At 40.4% G+C, this 21,822-nt stretch overlaps 1 protein-coding gene across 3 annotated transcripts; it reads left to right on the top strand.

Annotated features, from left to right (window-relative positions):
• Nucleotides 1-1,787: 1,787 nt before the first annotated feature.
• Nucleotides 1,788-21,557, top strand: AP1AR (adaptor related protein complex 1 associated regulatory protein). 3 transcript variants are annotated; one of them, XM_077300595.1, is made up of 10 exons: nt 1,788-2,149; nt 10,198-10,246; nt 11,085-11,111; nt 12,218-12,243; nt 13,371-13,467; nt 15,133-15,231; nt 16,846-16,904; nt 17,478-17,551; nt 18,043-18,171; nt 18,956-21,557. In XM_077300595.1, the coding sequence occupies exons 1-10, from the start codon at nt 2,070-2,072 to the stop codon at nt 19,219-19,221; spliced, it is 906 nt and encodes a 301-aa protein (XP_077156710.1). In that variant the 5' UTR covers nt 1,788-2,069; the 3' UTR covers nt 19,222-21,557. The 3 variants fall into 3 exon arrangements, with proteins under 3 accessions (XP_077156710.1, XP_077156711.1, XP_077156709.1); XM_077300594.1 differs by having other exon boundaries at nt 1,789-2,149; nt 16,843-16,904; XM_077300596.1 differs by lacking the exon at nt 15,133-15,231 and having other exon boundaries at nt 16,843-16,904.
• The last annotated feature ends 265 nt before the right edge of the window (nt 21,558-21,822 follow it).

The following is a 21,822-nucleotide window of genomic DNA, read 5'->3' as shown; positions in this document are numbered from 1 at the left end:
ACACAAGCAGAAGGACCTATAACCGTAGAAAAATCTAAGTGCACCAAGAATAACAGACACAAAGAAATTGAGGGGGTGTTGAACACGACGCAGGCACAGCATTTAATACCGCTGAGTTCTTGCTAGCACACATCTCTTGAATGTAATTCCTTCATTTATATGCTGTCTTTCTCCCCAGTGAAGGCCAAAAGCAGCCTCCATACTCTTCTTCCATTTTATCTTTACAATAACCCTGGGAAGTAGGTTTGTGTAAGTGTGTAAGACTGGCCAAGGTCACCTAGCAAGTTTCTATGACAAAATGGGGTTTCAAAATGTCCTAATCCACTGCCTAATCCACTGCCTTCTTCTGCAGCAGGCGTCCATCTGGCATGCCAGTCTATAGACTCCGTCAAGTGCTTCTGGGGAGAATGTGTTGCAAGGGTTTTCAAGGCAATAGATGTTTAGAGGTAGTTTGGCATTGCCTGACTCTGCAGAAATTACCTGTCCAGAAATTCAGTAGTCACTGCTGATTTCCTTTCTTTAGGAATATGAAGGATACTGACATAAACACAGCTGCAGTTAGAATGTCTCATTTTGAGGCGTTAAAAAGTATTTTCCTTCTGCTATAGCAATTCTCCATCTCATTTGAAATTTGATATGGCATGTATATTTTCTGAGTTAATGCAAGGGAGTGCTAAGTTCTGGAACAAGACATCTTGACGTAAATATACTTTTATTTTCAGAGTCAACATTTCCTTAAGCTGAAATTTTCATTGAAGGATGTCATAATAAAAAATAAAGTATTAACATAAATTGTGAAAACTGCCAGTGTTTTGACACATTAGATAATATATAGTTAAATTCTACTCTTCACTTTTCCCCGGGGACTGCTCACAATTTATAATATCCGACAGTTTCCCCTTGCAGAAAAGTGTCCGTTTCTTTGCAAATAGCATCTTGGGAGAAATTCCAGTGATTCCCCGTGAAATTCATCTCAACATTTACAAGCATTTCATTCTATGTTGATATAATTTCACCAATTAACAATCTTTCAAGTGTTCCCTGATCAACTAGTGTTTCCAGATATGCTTTGAGAGCAACCACATAGACTGTAATGGAATCAGGATACGCTCAAGCCACAAGAGTGGCTAGCATATTTTTAGGTAACTATGGTCTGTGCAAACTTTACAAACTGGAGGAAGAGGGTTAAACCAATTATGGAATTTAAGCAACGGCAATTTTTAGCAGGTTTTGAAGCATTTTATGTTTTTCAATCAGTTACTAGTCTGGAATGAAAACGGCAAGCGCCCAGGACAAAACCACACTTTGCACTGCGGACTTCAGAGTTCGAACCCGGGGCTCCAACATTCAACCGAGCCTTCTTAAACCGTGCCAAGAGACGCTGCAACCATTCTAGCCTCGGTGCGGCATTATCTCGCGCGGCCCAGCCGTCAACTGCACACCCGAGGCCTGGGGGTTACCCTGGCTAGGTAAAAGCCCAGGGCTGAGTCTTGGGGCTGGCGGCCTGGAAGCTCATTTTGGGTCTCGGCCCCGGGAATCCGGGCACCGCTCGCGCATGACGAATACTGGCGCCTCGTACCATTTGCTCATTCGCGCATTCCCCGCCCCTGCTTTCGACACGTCAGCCCGATTCCCGCTCCATGGCTTCCGCTCATTTCCCGCCCCCCGTAATCTTGTCTGTAAACTGGATTCCAGGAGCAGCCCGAGCCCCAACTTCCCCAAGTGCGCATGCTCTTCCCGGCCTTCTTTTTTTTTTCCCTGGGGCGGAAAGGGGGCGTGGCGTGCTGGGGACTCGTGGGCGGAGCTTCGGGCTCGCAGGCGACAGGCGGTGGCAACGTGAGGGGACGTAGCGGGGCCATGCGGCCGGTGAAGCGGCGCCTCGTCGGGCCGTAACTCTTCGGAGCGGTTGCCATCGCGACCGCCGCCGCCCCGCCCTCCCCCCCCCTTCGCTTCGCCTCCCGGCCATGGACGCCGCTGTGGCTGGGCGGCGGCGGCGGTTTGCGCCGCGGAGGGACCGTCGTTGACGGCTGGGGACCAACGGCGGCTCGCCCGCACCCGCCCAGCATGCCATGGGGAACGGCTGGGCGGCGCAGTGGTGCTGCTGGCTTTTCCCGAGGCGGGAACCGGGACGGATCCAGCGAGGAGGAGGGTAAGCGCGGGAAGGCGGCGGGCCCGGGCTACGCCTGGCGGAAGCGAGTCGGAAGCCTCACGCTCGGGGCGCCTCACCTGGGGCTCTCCAGATGTCCGGGTGCCGCAGGGCCTCGTGGGAATTGTAGTCCTGGGCGTCTGGGGAGCCCCAGGTGGGCCGCCCCGCCTTATGCCAGCCCACCCCTGGGGCCAAGCCCTGGCCACTGGCTTCAGCAGCGGTGAGAGCGCCGTGCGAAGGGAGGATTCCCCCCTTTCTTCCCCGGGACGGGCGGTCGGGAGCGCCTGCTGTCCAGCCGCGTTAGACTCAGAGCAACACAGTTGAATGGACGAGGGCGGCTTGTCGGGAGGCAAGGAAGGAAGGGCTCGTTCGCATAGCGCATCAGCAACCTCTGGAACTCGCAGCCACAGGATGTGTGCCTGGGAAAGGGGGCTTTGGTTTACCATAGGGACTAACACCTTGGACCCGTGGGCTTCTGGGGGTCAGGCTACGGGCTTGTTTGGTAGCCCGTCCTCAGAGGTCTGTCGGGATAAGGTGGGGGAGGGGAGAACCCTGCACATCACTCTCAACTCCTTGGGGGATGGGCGGAGTAAAGACATGAAAGAAAAATAGCACCACTGCCCACCTGCCTTACAAGGATGGCTTCAAGACAGATTACACGAGAAATGCTTTGTAGGTACATACCAGCTATAGAAATGTTTGCTGTTTTTCATGGAGAGATTGACCTCTTAGCAGCTATGAACAATTGATAGCTTATGCCTCTAAGGCCTAATAATGGGGAGGGGGGTTGCCATAAAGCCATATTTATGGGGTTTTCCAGAGGCATATTGTTGTAAACAGGATGCAGCAGAGGGGCCCTCGGTCAGATCAAGAAAGACTCTTCCTATGATCTTGTATTGAAGGAACTAGGATATTGATCTGCTAATGTATCAGGAATTTTTCTATCCCTACAAATCTGAATTGTGATCTTCTATTACAACATGTGGTAGCTTGGATTGTTATGAGTTAGATCCAGCTGTCTTTCTCAGAATATTATCCCATCTCACATGCCTTCCTTGCATTCAGGTCTCTCATAGCCCTTTTTGATGATCAAAGGAGAGTCTTCCTTTTTCAACAGCAAAAAAAACACAAAAAACCCTTGTTGGAATCATCTTTGTTTGCATAAGGTGGGGGGGAATAAGAGAGCTGTTGAGTCAGAGTGCTGATGCATTTATTTTGTGATAGTTTTTTTCTGAATTTCTGCAGCAAGAGGCAGGGACAGTAAATTAAGGTTAAGTGAGTTTTGAAACTAGTAATAATACCTGACTAACCAATTGTTACTTCCCTCATTGAAAGGACTGAGCACAGATGCTTTGTTTATAATTTTGATAGGTTGCCTTCAGGAAGTGTCTCCCCACCCCATCTTCTTAAGGCAGCCATATGTTTCTTCTGCTTTTCAGCAATTCATGTATTCCAATTAATGCTGGGGACAGAACCAAATAATTGTTGGCTTTTATGTTTTCATAGTCCTACTCTTCTCTCTCTCTATGTCTTTGGGTGTGTCTTAAAGTTGTTTTTTTTTCATGTGAAACACAGACTAGCTTAATTAAGTTTCTGAAATAGCTCTCCCATTCCACTTTATTGGAGGTTAGGACTTTCATTCTGTACTGCAAGACCCTCCTTTCTCCATACCTCTTTGTTTTTTGATAAACATCCTGCCTTATTAAGTTTGTAGCTGGTTACCTCCTTAACTGTTTCACCTTTAAATTGTTCGAAAATGAGAAAGTCTAACCTGACATGGCAAAGAAAGAACAGGACATGTCTTTGAGTCATAACCAACTCATGGTGACTCCATCAATGGGGTAGACAAGGATATGAGCAGAGATAGCTTGATTTTATTTATTTATTTATTTATTTATTTATTTATTTATTTATATACTGCCCTCCTCGAAGTCTCGAAGGGTGGTTTACAGGAAACAGGAAAAAGATACAGATCTTTTGGTATGGTGATATGGTAATAACAACAATAACATTATAACAACAAAATTAACATGATAATAACAATAACATGAGAGAATAATGGAACTGCAAAGAACCTCAGCTCAACTCTTGCTGAGACCCAGTGGGTTGTGTAGATTCACAGCAGTCATAGTGGGAGGGGGGACTTATCTTCCTCTAAATAGTAATTTCAGCCTTCTTTGGTGGTCTCCCATCCAAGTACTGACTGTGACCAATCCAGCCTAGCCCTGAGCCCCAGCTAAACTGGGCTATTCAGAAATACTTGGATAGTTTCGGGTTTTATCATTTAATAATATTTTATCTTTGCTCATGAAAACTAACTGGGGTTAGAGGGGGAAGAATGAGAATTAACAAACATTTGTTTCATGCATGATAATGAATTAAAGATCTGTAGCCTTGACAGTTTGAAACTCCATTCCTTATTTTTGCTATTAATGGTCTACGATAGTCACTGTGACATTTACACAAGGATCAGCCATACAATGACACAATATTTTTCTACAGGCACAGAAACAAATCACTCACAGAATCTAAATGATATGATCAACCTTGAAAAGAAACACCAGCAATGGGAATTGTTTTCCTTATACTGCCACTACAGATAGATGCCCTGTATAATGTGTACACCATTAATGATCGTGAAGGCTAGGGGGTGTTTTCAGAAATGGTCATTTGAACTGTACATGAGCAGGTTCAACTCTTTAATCACATGACTAGGCCAATATCAAATGTTATGACAATACGGCTTTTTAATTAGGGACTAGCCTGTTTTAAGTGGCGTTCCAAAATGACCAGTTTCCCTTATGCCTACAGTATACATGCATATCAAACCTTTTAGAACCCTTCAGCTGGAATAGGAAATGTGGGTGTGGAAACCACCATCTTCCCCTGCATTTATATAGCAAGGAGATGAAGTAGCATCCTGTGTCATCTGCATGTATGATCTCTCTTGCTTGCTCTCTGTTGATATAAAAACAGTGTACAGGTGTACTTCCTGGGTGCCCCTCTTTCTTTTGTCATGCTGCAGGCTTTTCTGCAATCTGGGATTTACGTCCAGAAATCAGAGAGGAGCAAGTGGACTTGTCATAATGCTAGATCACAAACATGAAAGTGAGGCATAGTGCAACTTCATATCCCTACCTCTTCTGTGCTGTCAACACAGGAAAGAGGTATGGGGACCACCAGATCAGGCTGTGGTGGCTGACTTCCTGCCCTTGAGCAACCTCTTTGTTTTCTTGTGCCCACCATGCATGAAAGTATTTATTTATTGAACAGTAAACTTTATACCAGTCTATCTTAGAGGTTCAAGGTGGCTTACAATAATAGTTTTAAAATTCAGTTTAAAACAAAATGATTTGATGTTTTCTGAGATGAGCTCTGCCACACTGAAAGAAAAAATACTAGAACTGAATTATTACACCCTGATTATAAAATTTCAGGACATTTTATTCCGGAGATCTTTAATCTTCAAAACTAACAATTTGGCACTAACATTTTCACATAAGTGACAAAGAAGAAAATATGCTTTGATTGCAAAGAAAAAATATAACCCTTTTGAAAATGTATGTATGCGTAGTGTTATGTAATTTGATCTTGTGCAAACAGTTGGCATTAAATAATATGGATCTTGACTGCTACAGCACTCAAGCTGGCTCCATCTGGCTGCTTCTACCTACCTGCATTCTGCTTGTTGTTGCTGCTGCTGTCAACCCTGAAGAGCTTTGATAATTACAAAGATGCTACAGAACAGTGGTCCCCAACCTTTCTGAGGCTGGGGATCGGCAGGGCAGTGGGCCGCGCCCGCGGTCCGCGCATGCTCAGTCCGTGCCCGCGCATACGCGAATGCGCCATGTGCGGCCGAAATCGTGCATGCGCAGCACTTTCGCGCATGCGCAAAAGTGCAGCACATGCGCGATGCACGGGCGCGGCCCTGATTCCCTCTCCCCGCCCTCCTGCAGTAAGAAGCTTCCCGGGCCGCAAGCTTGCAGCCTGGGAAGTTTTTTACTGCGGGGGGGGGCAGGGAAAGGGAGCCACGGCCCGGCGCCATGGCCTTCGCGGCCCGGCACTGGGCCGCGGCCCGCAGGTTGGGGACCACTGCTACAGAATACCCTGGTTGGGAGAGACTCCTGGATATATGACTGTGCCAAGAGTATCGCTCCTGTCAAAGAAGCAGTGGTTTCCTTCTTTATATACTTAAATTCTTTAATGTGTTTTTTGTTTATCACATCATGATAAAATTGTCAAGGAAGAGACACATAATTGAAAGTGGAGATAATGACATTGATAATATTCAGGGAGGTATTCGTAACTTGGGAAAGTGAATACTTTCCATCTTGATGGTAAAGGACTGTTTTCAAAGAAAATGGTTACCTTCAAAGAAAAAGAACTTCAGTTGATATCTCAAACTTCTAATCAAGAGATATTTCTGCCTTGGGTTTTTCCGCCGGTAGGAAATCTTGATTTTCCTGTGTCTGTAAGAAAATAGGAGAATCCGCAGGACTGAATTTGGTGAGCTGATAACAGGTTTATGTGTCCCTGTGTATTATTCATTACTTTTCTAAATCCTGATAAGCACTTCAGGTTGTGTGACCAACATAACTTTTGCATGAGGAAATATTTTTTGCTTATATCACTAAATGTGTGTTGTGCACTGGCAAGTAAACAAGAAAAAGGCTAGGATGTCTAAGTTTAGATGCAGCATCAAGTGTCTTCCATTGACCCTGTTAAGTGACCAGGAAAGCAGGTAATCAGAGAATGTAGTCAAGAAGAACAAACTGTTTATGGACTAAAATATTAGCATAGAATTCCCCTGTTGAAATCCTGTCAAAAAATTACAAAATGCAATATGAAGAAAAAATACCTTAAATGTATGAGAATTGTTTTGACTTGTTAAAGTAGCCAGCTAAGGAAATAAAATACACAAGGATGTTTCATACTGCTTCATCCACTAACTTAGCAACCCTATTTTTACCTATCCAGTGTTTGAATAACATTTAACACTTTCTGATGCTTTGAACTGTTACAGCTCTGGGAAGCATTCTGAAAAAGGAATGTTTTGATCAAGGACAAATGAGGCAAAAAGCTAGGTAGCATTATGATAGGACATTGAGAAGAACAGGGCTGCATCAGTAGGCGTCACCTGTCATGTGATCTAGTAAAACTGGAGATTATTTATGTATATGTTCTAAGCTTTTTGTTGTAAAGGTCTTTTTATTATGTTCATAACCATAATTAGAAAGTGGGTCGCAGATCGCATCTACTTTCAATGACCTCAATTGTCAGTTTTTGCTTTATTCCTACAGGGATCGCAAGCTCATTCTTAACGAGCCTCTAGGAATAAATATAATTAGAACTCTCTGAACTTATTCTGTTGCTCTATCTGGAGAATAATTAAAGCCAGCACCCTTCTGTCTCTAGTGTCACATAAAGCAATACAATTTATTATGCCTACATTATGCCTACACCATTTATAATGATTCATACATAGTTTAAAACTAATATTTTAGCAACTATATTGCAGACTTTTATAGGTTGTTTAGCGTTTCAGTTGATAGTTGAATATTAAGAATTCTGTGCCCAATATGTTTTTGAGATGATCGATATTCTATAAAATGAATCTCAGAAAACAGCTGAATCTCAGTGGCTTCATTGTTATTTCAGTCTCTTAAAGTTGGCAGCTGTCTGTGTAAATATTTTAAAACAGATACTGTTTTGAACAGTGAGTGAGTTTATATCTTTAAGCCCATGCACTTATTTGGATTTCTCAATATTGTGTTGTGGCCATATACATAAATGGCCAGTGGGATCACACACCTTGCCCCTTTATCCTTGGGCAAGCTTCCCAGTGGCCCTCTGCTGCTCCCCAGCAAACAGTCTTTGCCTAGTCTAGGAGTGGATCCTGCTTTGTCTTTGGGGGAGTGTTCCTTCTGGGCACTGACCCTTTCTGCCACCACACTCCTAGTGTGGCCTAGTACCCCCTGCTGTTCTTCATTGCTAGCAAACCATTCAACAAGTGGTGGTGGTTGAGATACGCCCTCTAGATGGAGAAGACAGAGTTGGCAGAAGAAACAGTTGTAGCTATGCCTTGAGGAAGCCACAAAAAAAAAATCTGTTGATGCCTACTTCTGGTAGTGCTGATCAGAGCAGGAGATCTTGACAGGGTGCATTATAGGGAACAAAGCACAATTCTCACACTCTTTTCCTCTGCCAGCACCAACCAGGCTTAAAGGAGAGCAGAATTATTCTCCATCTTCCATATGGGAGGGAGAATACTGAAGTACATGCAGTACTTGGAAAGGGGGCAATACACTTAATGTAGGGCATCTTGCTCAGGCCACCAGAAATCCACAGTGTATACTGAAGAAACATGCTGATAGCTGGGGAGTGCTATAAGAACAGTGCCTAGAAGGCTTGTCTGTGGTGAATGGTGCCTCTAGCCCAACCTGCTGTGGTCTTTCCTTGAGATCTATGGTGTTAACCGTCCTTTCATCCCACTAAGGCTAGATTACTGCAGTGGTGGCACCAATGGCAAATGTCCTCTGGCATATTTGCCATCTGGTACGGATTTCAGGTCTTCCATGTTCTGTCATGAGAGATCCACATGTGGAAACCAGGCATAGCTGGAGACAACTTCAGTTTGTAAGCTGTGTCCTTTTAATTTGTTTTGCAGGGGGAATGGAGTGACACATATGCAAAAAGGCACTTACTAAAATGTCCCAGACCCAAGTCATTATAAAGTTAAAACTGGCACCTGGAACTTGGCTTTAAAAGAAACTGAAATCCAATTAAGTTTAAAGGCAAATAGTTATTAAATAATCTCCAAACTGAGATCTAAGATGAACAAGAAATCTAAGAATGATATGATTTTGAAATCCGTGTAACAGTATAAGAAATGTACCTTCACGAGAGAATGGGGGGGATGGATGAGAATGAATACAGCTGCATATTAGGTAGAGATTGGGAATAAATTTATCTGCCTAACATGTCTACAAATAGAACAGGAACATTAGGTGTTATGATTTTAGTAACCTGGTCATATTGTTTGAAAGAATCACGGGCCAGGTTCATGCCACTGTATTAACAGTATTACAATCAAAACAATATTGTACTGCAAGCAGTAAGAAACAGTTTTGTTTTATTTTAATAATATGTCAGTTTCAGGATTAGGGCTGATGTGACATAAGTTATTCTTAATTAAATCTGACATCTTCCTGCATGAGACCTTGTTTCCTTCTCATGTAATGGGTACTTTCAGTCACTCAATGAAATAAGAAATTTTACAAAGTAGAGCTTCTGTGAGGCAGAGCACCTTAACCAGCCTCAAGGGTTAACATGATTTTTGGAAGGCCTACTCCTGCTGGCATGGGTCCATTGTTTGGACTTTCCTGCAGATACCATCCTTTTCTCTTTCAAGACCGGATTCAAGCATGCGGTAATTGGTTAGCCATGAGAACCTATGCTCAGTTGTGTAACCAGATGCAGTGGGAGAATTAGGAGCAGACATTAACATATTTTGGAAAGATCCATCAAAGGCTATAATAAGGTATAGATCAGAGGGAAGCCAAGCTAACTGTATGCTCATGCCAAGCTAGTATGCTTTGATATGTTATGCTTCATAATAATGGATTGCAACATATAGAATGCTTTTACGCTACAGCTTGGATTCCTATGCTGCAAGAACATATGTCATCTAATACCTGGCATTCAATGTATTAGTCAGAACAGTTAGCTTCTTTAGTTTCTCTGTTGCTAAGCTGTAGTATATAGTGAGATCTTTTTTAACGTTTAAATAAACGTTTATGCATTTTTAAAGATCTGCTTTATTTGTATGCATTTAACCTTAAGGACCCACAGGACTAGGTATTCAAGGGACAAGGAGGGGGGACCCAGGTCTCTGGCAAAGTTCTACGGAGGTTTTAAAGTAACATCTTCCCAAAATCTCTTGTGATATTGAAGAGGCACCAAGCACTTGTGTTCAAAAGGTTTTGACAGGGGGAAAAACATTCAGTTCTTGACTCACAGCACTACTGGTGACAGTGTTGTCTTTTTTCTAGATCAAAGTACTTCAGGACATGTTCTACAGGAGAACATTTCACTATAGAGGTGAGTTCAGGTTTTCTGTTCCACACTTCAAACTACCCCCCCACACACACACACACACACTTAGGTTTTCCTTAACATGGGTTCTGGGAGCCTGATACTAGCCGTTCAAGGGATCAGAAAGAGATATAGCAATGCAGAGAAACTTGGGGAAACTGTACTTTATGCACTTGCCTTTTGCATTTACATTTGTACAGATATTATTCCAATAATAATAATTTCTAGATAAAGAACACACAATCTGTGCCTTCCAGTATGCTTGAACCAGCCAAGATGAATAGCTGCATCTCCACTATCTTTTCCTTGTGCACGAGGACAAATTAAATAAGATAATGTGATTCATCAGCTGCTCATTCGTATTGTTCCATATGCATACTAGTTTGTTAAAATGCTGAAGTTCTTTTTGTATAACACCTGTCTTATACTTTCATGACTATTTTAGCAAAGACAAGAAAATATTAGACAATATATCTGCTAGATGGCAGCTGTAATGCTTTGCATGCAGGAGGTCCCAGGTTCAAGTTCCAGCATCTACAGGTCTAGGCAGGTTATAGGTCTAGGCAGGAGGTGATATGAAAATCTCCGCCTGAGACCCTGGAGAGCCACTGCCAGTCTAAGGGGACAATACTGACTTCAATGGGTCAATGACCTGATTCAGTATGAGGCAGCTTCGCATGTGTTCAGTTGTAATATCCTAATGGATTGGTTATTGAATGTGCCATTAATTTGATTGCACTCACTCACTACGTGTACTCTACCTTGACTCCCTGTGAGGAAAGTTGGACTATAACTGTAAATAAATAAACAAGAAAAGAAGTAACATGATTGTATCTTTTTGCAGTTTGAGAATCTAGTGGAAAGTGATGAGGTAAGTGATTTCTGTTGACAAGAAAAACAGTAGAAAAGTACACATGAAATGACGAAAGCATATATGTAGCAAAATGGCACAAAACAGGGAAGCTGTAAATAAAACAGATTTCTACAACCCTTTTAATAGTGAAAGGGAACAGTAATTTTTCCTCACATTGCCTATCTGTGTTTCCACAATGCTCCCAAAAGAGAAGACAGATGCAAGAGAATATTCATAATTTTTGTTTGACATTTAATTCCTGTGTGGTGCAGTATAGCCCAGGACTATGGTTTTTCTACTGCACTGTTGAGCTACCAACATGTCCTATTAAAGGGAAATGGCTAACACTTGTATCCTTCTTTAAACATTCAGGTTAAATTAAACTTTCAACCCATTTATAAGATTTATTTTCTTACTTAAAGCATTTCTGTGTCACCTTTTCACCCAGGTTAGGTTCCAAAAGTAGCAAACTGCCCAAAACAGTAAAACAAGTTTTTGAAAAACATACTGTAAAAATATTAAAAGCACCAAGTAAAGAAACCATGTACACAGTTAAAACACAGCCAGTGTCACCCAAAGCATATAAGTGTTTACCTGTAGCTGGAAGACAATGGTAGACAGGGACAAGCAGGTCTCCTGGAAGGAAATGGCCAACGACTGAGAAGGCCTTTTCTGAAGTTTCCACCCAGCAGCCTCAGACGGAAAGTGCACCCAGAGAAAGGCCCTTGAAGATATTTGTATGGGAGTAGGTGATATTTTTGGGCAAAGTCCCTAGACCAGGGATAGTCAAACTTCGGCCCTCCAGATGTCCATGGACTACCATTCCCATGAGCCACTAAACACTGCCAGGGGCTCATGGGAATGGTAGTCCATGGACATCTGGAGGGCCGCAATTTGACTACCCCTGCCCTAGACAGCCTTCTGTTTTGATGCAAAGCTGCTTGCAACCTTTGCTATCAGTAGAAGACGGAGATTGATCTTCCTCCCTCCCCCCAACCTTATTGGGTTGCAGATTGTATAACCAACCTTAATCTTCTGATAGCCGTGACTGGTAGTGGTTGTTGTTGTTAATTCACATTACTTGTTGCTTGAATAAAGTTTTTAAATTTTTCATAATTAAACAGGGTGAAAGTCCAGGAAGCAGCCAAAGGTAAGCAGTGGCACTTAATACATTTCCCTTTCTTACCTTTCCCCCTTATATTATATTATACTTTTAGAATCATAGAGTTGGAAGGGGCCATACAGGCCATCTAGTCCAACCCCCTGCTCAACGCAGGATTAGCCCAGGATTAGCAGGATTAGCCCATTACACCTCAGTCTGCTAAGGAGTGGTCTGATTTTTAGTTGATTTTTTCTGGGTTTATTTTTTTTCCAAACCCACTGAGACCTTTGGAATTTGTAAACTATTTGGTTATCTTTCTTTGAAGAATAAGTGATTCTTAATAATTATGTAAATCATAATGTTACTTTGATCACAATGTTTTCTGCTCAGAGACAGGTGAAAACAAAATAGATTTGTATTTTAATTCAGTCCCAGTACCTACCACCCAAGCAACCTCCAAAATGTATTGGTGGGCAGGGCCAGGCAGAGATGAGGGACACAAAGTTCCTGGAGTCCCAAGTGAGTTTAAGAGCCAATTGAGCCAAAGTCAAGCTACATTCAGCTGAATGCTTTTCAGTTCAGTTCATTTTACCTTTAATGGAGCTCTCTGCCACAGCCTCTAGGGGTACAAGGAATTCTGGGCGTAGTAAGTGGCAGTCACTCTGTTCACACACCTTTCTGCAAACCTTTGTTTGCAGGTAAACTAAGCCAAGCCACTATTGGACGGAGACAAGACCAACTAGCACAGCGCATGGCTGCTTCAGTAATTGCCAGGCTGCAACCTGCTAACAAGATCATTGTCTTCAGCAGTCTTATCATTTTTCCAAATCCTTCAAAGGGATAAGTTAGTGTTTTGTTATTTCTTCCATTTTAGGCAGAACTTATACATCTCATTTGAAAGCAACATAAATTGAGCTGCTAGGGAAGGAGGGCTTGTTTCTGATTCTTCTCCCTGTTTTTCTTCCCTCCAAAACAACTCATTGAAAGATCTTTCTGAAAGAGCTCCCCATAAACCTACCTTTGTTGGATCAGTATGTAGGACCCGTGAGGGGATAATCCATGGAAATGAGCAAAAATTTGTGGTAGCATTTTGGATGTTATAAGAAATACAAACATGCATTCTCCCAAGGTGGATCAGGATGACAAGACAACTTTTTCTCCCTGTTTTTCTTCAGACCTCTAACAGAAGAAGAAATAGCTGATCTAAGAGCAAGGCATTACAATTCCATTGCTGAAAAACAAAGAACGGTAGATCATAAGCTTCAATCAGAGGTAAGAGTAGTAACCATTTGCCATTGTAATACAAACAGTATAGTCTTAATAATTGGCTAAAGTTGAAAGCATGGTCTGATGTTGAAATTGAAATGTGGATGATCCTATCATTGTTCAAGGTTTTAGTCTTAACCTTTAAAGCCTTGCACGATCTGGGCCCTGCGTATCTGAGACGCCACCTCTGAATACATTCCACAGAGAGTTCTTAGATCAAGCAATGCGAATCAGCTAAGGATCCCTGGCCCTAAAGAAATCCATCTGGCCTCAGCCAGAGCCAGGGCCTTTTCAGCCCTGACTGCTTCCTGATGGAATGAGCTCCCAGGAGAGATCAGGGCCCAGCCAGAATTCCCCGAGTTCTTCAGGGCCTGCAAGATAGAACTGATAATTAACAACAGTATATCCAAATCTCCTGTCCCTTTTGCCCTTCTCACATCCGCATTCCTCCAATTCTAACATCTAGCTGGCTACAAGTTTCTTATGGCTTCTGCAGATGCAACAGTGATAGTTGTGGTTTGTAAACTATTTAAAATTATCTTAATTTTATTTGTTAAATTTATTGATTTTATTGAATTTTATATTGTGCAAACCGTCCTGAGACTGTATTATTGAGAGGGATGGGATATAAATCTCCAAATAAATAAATATAATATCTGAAGTGGTGGTTTCCTCTGTGAGAGAGGTGTGAATCAGAAGTGCATCTATGGCTTTTGAAGGAGTGCATATATGTTGAATTGGACATTAAAATGGAAGCATCAATAAAAGATGTGCAAGTCATGTGAGGGTTTTTTTGTTTGTTTTGTTTTTTTAGGTTTTTGGTAATATCCAGATCCCCTTTGTATGGAAGAGTGTGTGTTTTTAACAAGTCTGCAATTCTCCTTTTCTAACAGAGAACTTCTGTTATGTCTGTTTTAGAGCTGCTTCATGTTACTGGCATGCATATATCTCTGAAGCAGTCTTTTGTTTTTATTTACGTATTCTTTATTTCTTCTATGCCACCACCTTTTTTCCCAATGGGGGCCTAAAGCAGCTGACATTATTCTCCTCTCCCCCATAGGTAGGTTAGGCTGTGAGAGCCCAACATCATCCAGTGGGCTTCCATAACAAGAGTGAGGATTTGAAGCTGGATTTCCCAGATCCTACCCTAACATTGTAGTCATTCCAGAACACTAGCTGTCATTTTCTTTTGATGACATGCATGTGCAGAGACTCTTAGAATTTACTCCAAAGAATGGAGTACAGTGAATTTTGAGTGACTAAGCTCTGTTGGTAGTAGGGAGCGTGACATGAAAATTCACTGTCACTTTTCTCTCTAGCCTTGTGTATATTTATCCTTTATATAGACATAGTTGAACGGGCAGGGATTGCATCTAAAATAAAACTGTGTATTAGCAACCATTCTCTGACCTGTGAAGTAAATGTGAAATAACCTGGAAGTAGGTTTCCCTACACACACTTATGTTTAGGTAATATGTGTAATTCAAATGAAATTGGTATTGGAAAATAGTATGAAAGTGTTCTCTCTTCTTCTTTTTTTTAACTAATCGATAACGTTTGTTTTCATTTTGTTTAATTGATGACTTTTGTTTTAAATTTAGCACCCTTGTTTTCATAGGAAAGGTAGCTAGGTTCTCTTTCGTTAACCCTTATCATTTTGTTCATATACAGTTAGCCATACAAGAGGAGAAGTTAAGAATAGAAGAGGAGGCTTTATATGCTGCGCAGCGTGAAGCAGCCAGGGCAGCAAAGCAGAAAAAGCTCTTGGAGGTGAGGGGAAATGACCCCGTCTGTATATCAGTATCTGTATATCAGAGCGTCTGTTATGTATCTAGCTTAGTTTCACTTGGTTTAAAAAACAAACAAACATAAAAGGACCTCTGGGGCAAAACTTGGTTTGTAATAGTTCATGCCATGTCATCCCTGAAGCTGAGTAGCCGGTAGCTTAGGCAGAGCATCGATAACACTTGTTACAAAGTGTTCTTATTGTTGAACTTTGGTTTAGTAAGTGATCTTCAGCCAGTTATTTAAAAACATTCAAGAGGCGCTGGCCTCTTGCGGAAGACTACAGGGAGTATCTGTTATAATGACATGTGTTGGTTTCAACTGAGCATTTCCGTCTGCAAAGCAACTTTCTGGCCATCCCCACCCCTGCAGCAGCATTCTGAGACACAGTGGAAGGGGAGAGACAAGAAAGTCAGAATCTGAAGAGAATTCCTTCCTTCTGCAGAGATTCTAATTGGTTCTAGTCCATAATTTAAGCATGGACAAAAGGTGAACAGCTAATACTTTCCGGGATAAACTTGTCTATGTGAGAGTAGTACTGTGTCTGAGTATGCTGGAAAGTATAAGAAAGGAGCACAGATATGCATGCTAAAACCTAGGATGTGTAGCTTATCCTAAAATAGTCAGCATGCATTGGAAGATGTCAAAAGGAGGAGATAAAATAGTCACCATGGGATGAAACTGAGGGTAGATCTTTTAGTGAGTATTCCTGCTAATTTTAATGACTTGATGGGTCTTTTAAAACAGACTTCTTTATCTGCCTTGTGGTTATTATTATCAAAATTTTCTGCCTTTAATTTCAACTTTTCACTCCACTTCATAGGGGAGCATTCCTAAAATGTCAATATTGCAGACGTTTTTAAGATTGCTCTCCTGCATGCATTAGGAACCAATGAAGTTCTGTTAAATGTGATCATAAGTGTAGATCTTATAATCTTATGTAGAGGCGATCAAGACTTTTAAGAGCTTGTATTTTTTATGTTGATAGAATTGACTGTGTAATGTAACATATACTTAAAAACCAAAGATCCCAGAATAGTAAACTGTTACTAAGTATTGCCCTACAGAATACAGAAAAGGATATGGTAATAGCATATTATAAAGTTGTTGTTTTTAAAAAAAAGTAGCCACACACACACAAAAAAGCTCTCTTTTCTGTTCATTTTTATTGTGGAATTTCTAAAAACATTCTTTGCAATTATATAGTTTTCCTTCAGAAGTGAGAGAAAATGTTCTGATTTGCAATAAGCAAGTTTTTCCCTGATCTTTGACTTTAAACTTCTTTAATATTTAAGAACAGCTTTAAAATATTCAGATGTTGGGAAGGGATGAGCAAACTCCAAAGTAGGGTAGCATTTGTTTCTGTAAGTTTGAAAGTCAGAAGGGAAGACTAGCTAGGGATATAAGATTTTTAGTTACACAGGATGATTGTGGGCTTCAGTCTTATTTGTTGCACTTCTAACCCCTCAAACACAAGCTATATTGGCTATACAAATTGGTGTGTTATGAGCTGCTGTTCATATGAACTCTTGTCATGAAATAGATGCTGAACTGTGACTAGTTCATCAATTTCTTGAAATGTGTGTTCTTTGTTAGCAGCAAAAGCTGCAGAGGCTAACACAGAGGGCACAACTGGCAAACAGTGGAGATAATCAAAGGTAAGATGTACAGCCAAATCTTTGAGTTTTGCAAAGAGCTCAAAATACCTACATTTCCTTTAGCGGAGAAGTCCCTTGAGTTTTGTAATAACTTTAGAGAGCCAAAGAATATTCTGTCATACCAGTTCTCGTCCAGATTTGTTCATTGATAATTGTGCATAATCTAAAGAACATGTGAGACAAACAGTATGGCTACATCAAGTTACAAGCACTGGGATGATATGATTCGTGTTACATTTTCTTATTCTTCCAAAAATATTTTTAATATATTCTGTTTTACATATCCTGTTTTACATATCCTGCAGTCCTGCTGATAGTTGTAAAAATACAAAAAGAAATTTCAGGACATTCTGTTAACGTATCAAGTAAATTTAGCTGAGATATTACACTTCATCTTAGCCAAAAGTTTGAGATAAAGATTAATTTATATGATATTATAATATCATGAATTGGAATGTGGTAAGATTTGTGCTGGTCTGTGTCTGTAATAATAAAGTTGAACTAACTGAACTTAGATTGATTTCAAGCTCTCCTGAATTTAGTCCTCTTTGGTTGTAATCTGTTCACTTACAGCTCCATGACAGAAGAAGAATTTGATGCTTACTTGAGAAATGTGAAACTACACTATGAAGCTTTTCGAAGTAGCCGTAAGTTTTTTTTTATGGATTTCCCCTCCAACTGCTACTACTGTGTATTTTATTCAGCTCCCAAGCAAACTGCGGTATAAAGAAATGTTCGAAAGACTAGCTCTGACAATTTTTTAAAAAGAACCAGAATGGCTAGAATGTAGCATAGCATCTGGCACCTTTAAACCTGCTGACTTCAGGTGAGCTTAAATCTGTGTTGACTGGAATCACAGCCTAATCAGAAATGCTGATTTCAGTTGTATCCTGGACCAGGAACTATGTGTTCTGTTTTATCTACACAGATTCTTGTAGATCAGAGGCAATTTCTTTTGTTGTGTTGGTGCATCCGAACACTTCTGCCATGTATAAAAGCAGTTCTTTAGTCCCAAAACTAAAATAGACAATAGGCATGCTTGGGTTTCTTTAGTGTAATAAAGCTTAAATGCAAAGCTGCTTTTGGGCTGGGTTTAGTAGAGATGGAATAACAGAATAAGAATGTCTTTTGATCACAGGGCTCTCATCGGATGCTACTGTTCTGACACCAAATACAGAGAGCAGTTGTGACTTGATGACCAAAACCAAATCAACTAGTGGAAATGATGATAGCAATTCTCTAGATTTGGAGTGGGAAGATGAAGAAGGTATGTATTCTGAAATTCTTTGCAGCAGTGTATGCAAAAAAATAAAATAAAAGGAATGTGAAATCATAGAATGATGGTTCATGGTAATCCCTGTTCTTGTCCAAATTTATTTAAATGTTTTTTTGGACCTCAAGTAATAAGCCAACAATTAAATGTTGTGAAAATGCGTATTAAAAGGAAGAGTGTGCACTCATACTATTGGTGGAACTGTGATATGTGACCTTCTACTTAATGTGATTCCCACACATTAATTGGATGGTGACTTTGTACTAGTGAGGTAGTTCAGGCTATTTTTAAGACAGAAGAAGGATGAGCAACAACTAGTCTATTTGAGTATTCCAAAAGTGAGTACTCCATTCCAAGCCATTTTCCGAGCCTTTGCATTTATTAAAGGGAAGATGTACATAAATATTTCTAGATTAAAAAATAAAGACTGGCATAAGCTAGGATAAGCTGTTCTCCTTTAATTTTGTGACAGTTCAGCTAAGCAGCAATTCTGTGAGAGGATATGCAATAGTTCACAAAGTCTTATGTTTGCAAACAAGTAAATGCCCACTTTAAATGTCCATATAGTACCACCATTTGACAAGATGGATAAATTTGTTTAAATAATTGAATAGGTTCCCAATTTGCTTGACATTTCTGTGAAAACAAACAGTAAATGTAGCATATCAACTAGTTGTGGGGGCGGGGGCAATGTTAATTCTTGATGCATTTTAATCCCCAAACAGTTTAAAAACAAATCTGAGGTGTATGATGGTTTTTTTTAAATCTTACATTACAGGTATGAACAGAATGGTTCCATTACGGGAGCGTTCAAAAACGGAAGAGGATATACTCCGAGCAGCCCTAAAATTTAGTGGCAAAAAAACTGGAAGTAACCCAACTTCTGCCTCTGATGACTCTAATGGTTTGGAATGGGAGAATGACTTTGTTAGTGCAGAAATGGATGATAATGGCAACTCTGAGTATGCTGGATTTGTAAACCCTGTCTTAGAACTGTCTGCATCTGACAAAAAGACATCTGATGCCGATCAGCAAGACAGATAATGAAATTACATGGATGAAATCGGACAAAAATCTTCAGTTCTGTATGTGTGCAAGTCATTGCTACCGCACAACCTCCTTTGAAATAAGGATGTTGCACATTGATTAATTGAAACACAGATTTTTTTAGAACGTCAAAGAAACCATGTGATGATATTGTCCATCAGTTACAAAATATGGTTTGTCGTCTCGATTCAGAATTTTAAGTGCAATTTTATCATCGTTCAAAACTTACACGAAAATTTTCTTGTGTCTGTCCTTGAATTTTAGTATACAATGATCTGCACTAATTGAAGCATCACATCTGGATACTTTTTAGGGCTGTATTTCTGATTTGTTTAACTATTAACATTTGGGTAATACCTTCAATTTAATAATACTTGAATGTGTAAAGTATAGAGCAACTTCATAACTTAATTTTATTTTGTTGTGAAAATCAGTAGGTAATATACATGAAAAACTGAGATACCCTTTCTATTTATGTCTTAAAGTCGGATTTCCAGCACAATGCATCTTACATTTAAGTGTATTAAAAGCATTATACAAGACAGCATTTTATCTTACGTAGTATCAAACTATGAACAGAAGCATGTTAAAACATTTTCAAGGTTTGTTTTTTTAAATAAATGGAAATACAGTATATGCTTTTGGAGGAAAAAAAGGTAGAGAACCAAAGGTTCCATTTCCCCACACTGAAATGCCAAATGCTGTCAGTACAAAGATTTTTGTTGTGTATATGTTTGAGATACAAAGATAATTGAGCTGGTATTAATAACTGAAACTCAGAACATCTAGTATGTCTTATATGTGTAAGGCATATATTTCTGGGGTGGTTTTAATGCCAGGTGGTATTCCAGTCCAAAGGTTTGTTTTCTGGATGTGTGAAAATACCTGTTTGTGTATCTTATAACCAATTTAGGATGTGCTATAAAAGTGAAACTTAATCAGGCTTAATTTGTGTTGATTTTTTGGAAAAGTAAGAATACCTTTTTCTCAAAGTGTCAACTTATTTCTTCTGGCATTTTTGAGGCTATTGCAAAGTGTTAGCATTTTCCTGTGAAATTGCTGTTTTTGCTTTGGAATGGTGCTTTCTTTTCAGTAAAACTGCTGCATCTGGGTATGTGACTGTCGCTCAGTCTTCTGATATGTACTACACTTGAGTGTTACTGAGGACAGGAGAACATGGAGCAGGAGAGTGCTTGCTTGGTGTGGTTACTCACTGAGCCTCTGGGCTGCATGCGCTCCTTCCTTGCTTGTTGTACAGTCCTCGGTTCCCCTTTTGCGGTATTGGAAAGGAGAAGTTTCTTCCAAAGTACATAAAGTTGAAACTGTGCAATTATGAGCAAACAAGACCATAGCTCATATTAGCAACTGCTGTTCATGATGAAAGGGGTACTTCAGAACAGAGCAGTATACAAAGCTTTAGAAACAGCTATGTGTGTTCTGCCAGTGCTGGCATTATTTAGCCCTTACGTGGATGACCTGTCCATGTGTTCATTCAACACACAGATAGAGCCAGGCACACATGTGTTAGCCCTGGCCACACCCAATCACAGAGCGGTCTGCACAAGGCAAAGATGCAGAGGAAGTTCAACCAAGCCCCCCAGCCCCCACGGTCAGCAACATTTCAAAAGCAGCATTGCTGATCACAGGGAGGGGGCATATCCACAATTCCCCTTCTGTGCATTTGCCCCATGTGATCAGGTATAGGTTGAGGCCAACAGTACCCATTGTGTGTCCCCATGCGTGCATATGCAGATATGTCATCTGCATAGATATTTTGTTATAAATTCCATATCTCAAGACGCAACTCCAGCCATCATTAACAAACTGGACTGTGACAGTTGTCCTGCCTGTCTCATTTTTGTTCTTGCTCTCATTTAAAAACATTCCAGTTGTATAGTGCTTACTTCTTAGACACATTAGTCACTGCCCCAATAATATATTATGGATGTAAAACGGCTAGTGGCATTAAAGAATCATGAATTGCACATCTGTCTTAATCCATGTAATATACCAGATCATAGGACACTGATTTTCTCCCGTGCCTTTTTGTTTTAAAATAAGAGAGCTCTTGACCACATGTGTATATGACACCTTAAATAGCATAACCTTTCTTAATGTATTGCTTTTCTTAAACTGAAGCTTTATTGCTAAAAAAATATGTACATGTGAAGCTCTACACTTGCAATGCCTGTAACATGCTTTATAAGAGATTTGTACACTTATAAAATGTATATTTTTGGTTTGACATAAGCTACTGTGTGTCAACTTTTCCATGTTATCAGTCTTTGAAGGTTAAATTTCTCAAGCTGTTAATAAATTTTATACACACTTCATAGCTAATCTTTTTTCTGCTTATGTTGCAAAGCTGCAGTATTCCTTCTTACTTTTTATGGCTGTGTAGAATGTGAACTTTCTCATAATGCTTATTTCTGAAGTTCCTTTTGTTGGGCGAACTTGATAGAGATAATGGATAAAGATGAGCTCTTCTTGGATTGAAACAAAACCAGACTGCTAGTGCTCAATGTTCCAACAATTTTAAAAAGCTGTTCTCCCAGCTCATGTTGAAAAGACAACAGGATTTGAAGAGTATCTTGGTAG

This window comes from Paroedura picta, chromosome 10 (genome assembly GCF_049243985.1).
Source record: "Paroedura picta isolate Pp20150507F chromosome 10, Ppicta_v3.0, whole genome shotgun sequence".
Lineage (NCBI taxonomy): Eukaryota > Metazoa > Chordata > Lepidosauria > Squamata > Gekkonidae > Paroedura > Paroedura picta.
The sequence above is the reverse complement of the archived record's forward strand: the minus strand, read 5'-3'. Positions and strand labels throughout refer to the sequence as shown.